The 6,620-nt window shown below is 45.6% G+C and overlaps 2 protein-coding genes across 2 annotated transcripts in view; one reads left to right on the plus strand and one right to left on the minus strand.

The window, feature by feature from the left end:
- Positions 1-2,645, plus strand: part of LOC101996056 (HLA class I histocompatibility antigen, alpha chain G-like) — a 26,618-nt gene extending 23,973 nt beyond the window's left edge. The window contains exons 2-5 of the mRNA XM_026785598.1: positions 559-1,058; positions 1,263-1,538; positions 2,124-2,399; positions 2,515-2,645. Coding sequence (XP_026641399.1) covers positions 559-1,058; positions 1,263-1,538; positions 2,124-2,399; positions 2,515-2,645 — 1,183 coding nt within the window. The remainder of the gene's footprint in view (positions 1-558; positions 1,059-1,262; positions 1,539-2,123; positions 2,400-2,514) is intronic.
- LOC101997184 (patr class I histocompatibility antigen, A-126 alpha chain-like) overlaps positions 1-6,620 on the minus strand; it is a 69,897-nt gene that overhangs the window by 27,575 nt on the left and 35,702 nt on the right. The gene's annotated exons all lie outside the window — the stretch shown is intronic.

Below are 6,620 nucleotides of genomic sequence, written 5' to 3' on the forward strand. Positions count from 1 at the left end.
CTGGGATTACAAGTGTGCCACCAGGAACTATTTGAGTGACTGTGTTTAACATGGTAAATGCTATTAGATGTAATCTACATAATAACTCTTTGAAGTCTTTAATAATGTATAAGCACAAACAAGAGATCTGAAACCAAAACATTCAGAATCTTGCACGACACAGTTCCAAACAGAACTCAAAAGAAGGAGACATAAGGAGCACTAGGTACAAGGTGAAGGTTCCTCATAAGCCCCTGGTCTGAAGTTTTGTCCTCAAGATGTCTGAGGAGACAAAGAAACAGGTTGGGAGTTGCTTCATCTTCCTGCAGACTACAACCTGTGTCAGCTATCCGGTCCTTCCATATGGACCCCCTTTTCCCACTCCCATGGCTGCATGTCTGAGTTCTCGAGAAAGCCACTCACAGCCACTGTGGTATCTCCCCACAAACCACAACGCTGTAAAATCCACAGAGAGGAACAATGTCTCAATCCCTCCAGGTCCTTCAAACACCGATGATGGCTGCTGCAGAGCCATGTCCCATCCTCTTTTTGCTCTCAGTACTCCAGACTCTGACCCAGACCGAGACCCAGAGCCTCGCAGGTGAGTGTGGAGCAGAAAGGAAGCAGCCTCTGCCAGGAGGAGCCCTCGGGGGCCCGGCCGCTTCTTCTTCTTACCATTCTGCCAAATCCTCCCGCTCCCATCTCCATCCCACATTCAGAGCACTTCGTTCTGTTCCCTTCTAGGCCCGCGCACCTGCTGGAGGTCCTGGGAGGAGGGTCGGGGTCTCACTGCTTGCCGCCCACAGGCTCGCACTCCCTGCGGTATTTAGTAACCACGACAGCGTCTCGACCGGGTCTCCGAGATTCCCACGTCTTCATAGTTGCCTCTGTGGACCACGTGCCGTTCATGCGCTTTGACAGTGAAGCAGATACTCAGAGGATCCAGGAGCGCGGGCCTTGGGTGAAGCAGATGGGGCCCGAGTATCTGGAGATGGAAAAAAGAAATATGGAGAGATATTCACACAGGGCCCGAGAAAACCTGAGATTCGCAATCCAGGTCTATAATCAGAGCGATAACGGTGAGTGATCCACCCCTTCACGTCTCCACTGACTGGCTAGAGTCACCCTGGGTTCCAGGTCCTAGGTTCTGCCCAAGGTTGTGGGATCCACAGACACCCTCGACCCAGGAGAGTTTAGGACAGAGGCCCGGTTTCCGGTTCAGCTGTGGAAATTCTGTGAGTGTGCAGGGTTGTGTGTGCTGGGCTGACTTTGTGGCTTGGCAGTCTCTCATACTTTTCAGTGTTTAATTGGTTGCGACATGAGGCCAGACCAACTCCTCCTCCGTTCGCACTATGATCATGCCTTTGATGGTCGTGATTACATCAGCCTGAACGCAGACCTGAGAACTTGGACTGTGGCTGACACCACGGCTCAGATCACCAGGCGACAGTGGGAGGCAGATGGTGTTGCAGAGACCTTCAGCTTTTTCTTGGAGGTCTCCTGCGTTAAATGGCTACTCAAGCACCTGGAGATAGGGAAGGAGACTCTACAACGCTCAGGTATCAGAGCCTGAAAAGCAACTCTTCTATCCGCATTCAGAGTAGGGCGCATGCCTCCAAGGAGGAAGGAAAATGGGACCTGCTGACATATTGCCACTCTCTTTTGCATAGAGGGGGAAGGATGCTCTTTGTTTTCCTGACCCAACACCAGAGAGTGATTGTCCTAGGATACACTCTTCTCTTGCTCCAGGCAGTTCAGTCTCACAGGATGGTAGGAGAGTCCTCCCTTCAACCTGCATCCTGTTGTGAACTATGGCATCCCATAGGTTAGGTTCTTTGCTAACACCCACTGTCTTTGGAGGTCTGACTCTAGAGACACTGAGTCTTTAAGCCCCCCACCCCGGTCAGGACAGAAATCCTCTTTTCATGGTGGGAACTTGGGAGTTTTCTGCTTTGGCTCCCTTACCATAACTAGAAATTTCCAAGGAATAGGTTAAACTGGTGTCTGAGTAAAGGCTACTTGTTTGGAGTTTGCATCCCTCTTCACCTTGATTCTCCTGTTCATTGCCAGGATAGGGACATGAATACTGTTTGAGTCCCAAGAAAGAATATTAAATACTTGAATTTTCTAAATTTTCTCCTCAGAGCCCCCGAAGGCACATGTAACCCATCACCCTAGACCTGGAGGGTATGTCACCCTGAGGTGCTGGGCCCTGAGTTTCTACCCTGCTGACATCATCCTGACCTGGCAGAGAGATGGAGAGGATCAGACCCAGGACATGGACCTTGTGGAGACCAGGCCTGCAGGAGATGGAACCTTCCAGAAGTGGGCAGCTGTGGTGGTACCTTCTGGGGAGGAGCAGAGATACACATGCCATGTGCAGCATGAGGGCCTGCCTGAGCCCCTCACCCTGAGATGGAGTAAGGGTGTGTGTGAGCACAAAGCCTTTTGTCAAGGAAAGCAGGTGACCTTCTGGAGACCCTAAGTAGAGTCGGTTGGGAATTAGGGCCCCTCAATTTTATTCTCTCTTCCCAGAGCCATCTTCTTGGCCCACAATTGGAGTGACTGTTGGTGTGGTTCTCCTTGGAGTTGTGGTCACTGTAGCTGTGGCTGCCATTGTGATGATGAGGAAGAAAAGCACAGGTAGGGAGGGGATTGGTGTCTGAGGGTTTTCTATAGAGATGAAGCCATGGATGGAAGTGTGTTCATTGCCTATATTGTTGCTATGACACAGATTTATGTTTGAGTGTTTACCCACTCTGTATACTGGCACTTTCTTCTTTCTTCGTCTTCTTTCTTTCTCTTTTCCCTTCTTTCCTTCCTTCCTTCCTTCATTCTTTCTTTCTTTCTTTTCCTCCTCCTTTTCTACCTCCTCCTCTTCTTCTTCCTCTTCTTTCTCCTTCTTCCTACTCCTTTTTCTTTCATCTCCTTCTCATCCTCCTCCTTCTAGGCCAGGTCTATGGGAGGACTCTAGAACATCATTATCCTGAATCTCTATCACTCTTTTTCTTTCCTACAATGTAGTTACTCAGAAAACTTTTCCAGGAATCTACTTTCATCATTGTATTTCCACCTTTTACCATTTTGTCCCAGATCTTGAACTTTCTTTACATGTTAAGAGAACACCTAGTAAGGGTATAGAAAGGAAACAGAGCAAGTCCCTCAGTCACTCTCCCTTTCCCAACATTCCTGCCCCTGGGCACCACAGGAGTCCTCCTCAGCTCCCCCAGCTGAATGAGCACATGGTGAGAAGGAAAAGCTGGAACTGCAGGAGTGAACTGGGCTGGGGTAACACTGGCACATCCAGTTCCCAGAGTAGCAGGAAAGCTGTCCCACAGAGACCAGCTCCAGGGCATCAGTGATTCCTGTGCTCAGAGGATCCCTGTGGGACCTGATGTTGATGGACTTGTCAGTTCTGTTCCTAGCTGTGAAGCCTTGGATTTGGTTCATTGGCTTTTTCCAAAATAAAATAATCACCAACCTTCCATATCATATAATAAATTCCTTTGTTCCTTTAAAAACAAAGAGTTTGGCTTCTATTATTTATATCTAAAAGTAAGAAATCAGTCTAGGGAATTTTCAGATAGTAGCCAGTCAGAGTCTCTATATAATTGTTTCCTCTATTTCCTCTCTGAGGCTGCACCTCACGGAAGAGAAACAAATGTATCTGTCAACATGAAAACCCAGGAATGATCATTATATTCTCCCTTGTCTCTCTCAACCCCTCCCCCAAATGGAATGCCCACATAAAACCCTTTTCCATCATGGATGCCGTTCTCACCACTAACATCAATGGCCATAAATCGTGTTTCAAAATACTCAGACTCTTTCCAAATCCCTCATTTACATTCCTTAGGCTCAGAATGTAGCCCAGGACTCAATTTTCTTTCTTTCTTTTTTTCTGTTACCAGCATCTCACACTGTATCCCAGGCTGGCCTAGAACTCACTAAGTAGCTGTGATGGCCAATCTTCAGTGTCAGCTTGACTGGATTTAGAATCACATCTGTAAGAGTGTTTCCAGAGATTAATTGAGGTTTGAAGACCCACCGTGGGGCCCAAGGATAAAGGAAGAAGAGGAGAAACCAGAAGAGAAGATCCCTAAACTCTACTTCCTGATCTACTGAAGTTTGAGGACTCCCAGCCCCATGCTCCTGCTACCCTGTACTGCATCATGCCTTATGCTGAGTGTGACTGTGCCTCTTAAATCATGAATCAGAACAAACCTTTCATCCTTTAAATTGCTCTGCTGGGTATTTTGTCACACAATGAAAAAACAGTAATAAATAAAATTCCATGTGGGCTTTGAAATACCTGCAATCAATCCTCTTTCCCCTTCTTGCTGTGTTAGAACTACATATATGAGTCACCATACCTGGCAGCGGGAAATTTTATGTAACATACCTTAAGTGAGGCTGATGCACAGCCTGGGAGCTCCTGCCTACATCCTTGCAGCTCCATGATCAGAATAACAGCTGCCTCTGCACCCACTTTGTTATAAATACAGAGATTCTTGGCTCTTCACCAGATTTCCAAAGTCTTTTGTTTTTGTTTGTGGGTTTTGTTTTGCTTTTTTGTTTGTTGAAACAATCTCAGTATGTGATTGTTGACTGGCCTGGAACTTGCTATATACTTGTAGACCAGGCTGGCCTTGAACTCAGAGAAGTCCTAGGAGAGGAGGCACTGATCTCTGCCCAAATTGCTAACATTAAAAACCTGTGTCATCAACCTGACCTTTTTCTTGTTGCGAAGTCCAGAGGATTCCTGTGCACAGGCAAGTCTGGGAATCTCTGATCTTTGGGCCTTCTAGACACAAGCCCAGAACTGCACAGTCTATTCTAGGTGTGTGCTTTAATGAGATCACTGATCACTGGAGGGGCCAGGGTAAGTCTGTTTCTTACCTACTGCTAACATTCCTTTGGTGATTTTATTCAACTTCAAGGTTTGAAATACTATTTAAGACCACATCTCAAATAGGTTTCTCCAGCCCAGGCACAAACATCTCCAGGCTCATTTGTCCCTGTCAGTCTGGCTGCTTTGCATGCATTTCCCTCTCTGCGAACAGCAAATCTACTCTGCTGCCTGTGCACTTCTGAATTCTTTTGTTACCGCCCTACTTCATTCTGTAGTCTAGATTTAATTCAGTAAGAAATATTATAAGGCTGGAGAGATGGCTCAGTGGTTGAGAGCGCTGACTGCTCTTCCGGAGGTCCTGGGTTCAATTCCCAGCAACCATATGGTGGCTCACAGCCATCTATGATGGGACCTGGCACCCCCTTCTGGCTTGCGGGCACGTATGGAAGGAATGCTGTACACATAATAAATAAATAAATAAATAAATAAATAAATAAATAAATAAATAAATAGGAAATATTGTAATGTCCATGTTTTAAATGAATCCAAAATCCAATTTCTTTGCACTGTTTTCTCTTTGCTCACACCTGGAGGAAAAACAACCTGTATCCTTTGTCTAAACTACTAAATGAATTTCCAATTCCTTCCTCTGTTTTCTTGCTTACGTCTAATGAATTCATTCAGTTCTCAACCGGAATGATTTCTGTTTATTTGTTTTTGCAACACAGTTCATGAAGCTGGACTTGTAGTCTCATGAGTCTGCTTCCCAGCTCGTGGGCTTCCAGGTACGCACCACAACACCTGGCTCTTGGTTTTGCTGTTTTTGAATTATTTATGCATTATAGACATTAATCCTCTATCAGATTTTGATCTGGAATATGTTTTCTCCCTTTCCTTAGACTGTCTTTACACCCTCTAATTGTTTCCTTTGCTGGGCAGAAGCTTTTCATTTCATGAAACCCCATTTGTCAGCTCTTGCTATTGTTTCTTGAGCTGTAAATCATTTCATACCATCCTCACAGACGGTCTGTGCATCTATCAAAAGGGTTTTCCTCTAGCAGATTTCAATGTTTTGTGTTACATTTAAGGTCTTTGAGATTATTTTTCTACAAGGTGAGAGATAAAGATGTAGTTTTGTTCTTCTACGTGGGGATATCAAGTTTTCCCAACACCATTTGCTGAATGGATTTGTATCGCCCCCTCATGACTATTTTAGGCATTGTGGTTGAAAATAAAAAACGGTGTATAAGGGTTTTTGTGGCATCTGAGGGCCAAGGAATGCCACCAAAATCACACTATGCAGCAGACTTCATACAAGGGATTTATTGGGAGGGCAAAAAGGCTGCCTCTGAGTGGGGATGTGAGAGAAGGTCAGGGAGGACAGAGAGAGATCAGGAAGGAGGGAGGGAGGGAGGGAGAAGAGAGAATGGGAGGGATGATGATGCAGACTTTATAGGGGGTCTGGAACATGAACACTTGGGACCTTGGCACAGTGGAAATGGGTCACATTGTGATGACAGGGATGCTGGAGCTGAGTCCTAGAAGACTGGGTGGGGGATGGGGAAGCATAGCTTCTGGAATGTAGGTGATTCTAACACTGTAACTGTAGATTGTGTCTGAGTCCTCTATTCTGTTCCATTGGTCTGTGTCTATCTCTGTACCTGTACCATGCCTTTTTGCTTTTTCTTTTGTAAAACTATGTCTCTGTAATAGAATTTGAAATAGTATTTTAACTCTTCTAGTATTCTCTTCCAGTTAAGAACTACTTTGGCTATTAGCAGTTTTTTTT

Source organism: Microtus ochrogaster, linkage group LG2 (assembly GCF_000317375.1).
Source record: "Microtus ochrogaster isolate Prairie Vole_2 linkage group LG2, MicOch1.0, whole genome shotgun sequence".
NCBI classification, from domain to species: Eukaryota; Metazoa; Chordata; class Mammalia; order Rodentia; family Cricetidae; genus Microtus; species Microtus ochrogaster.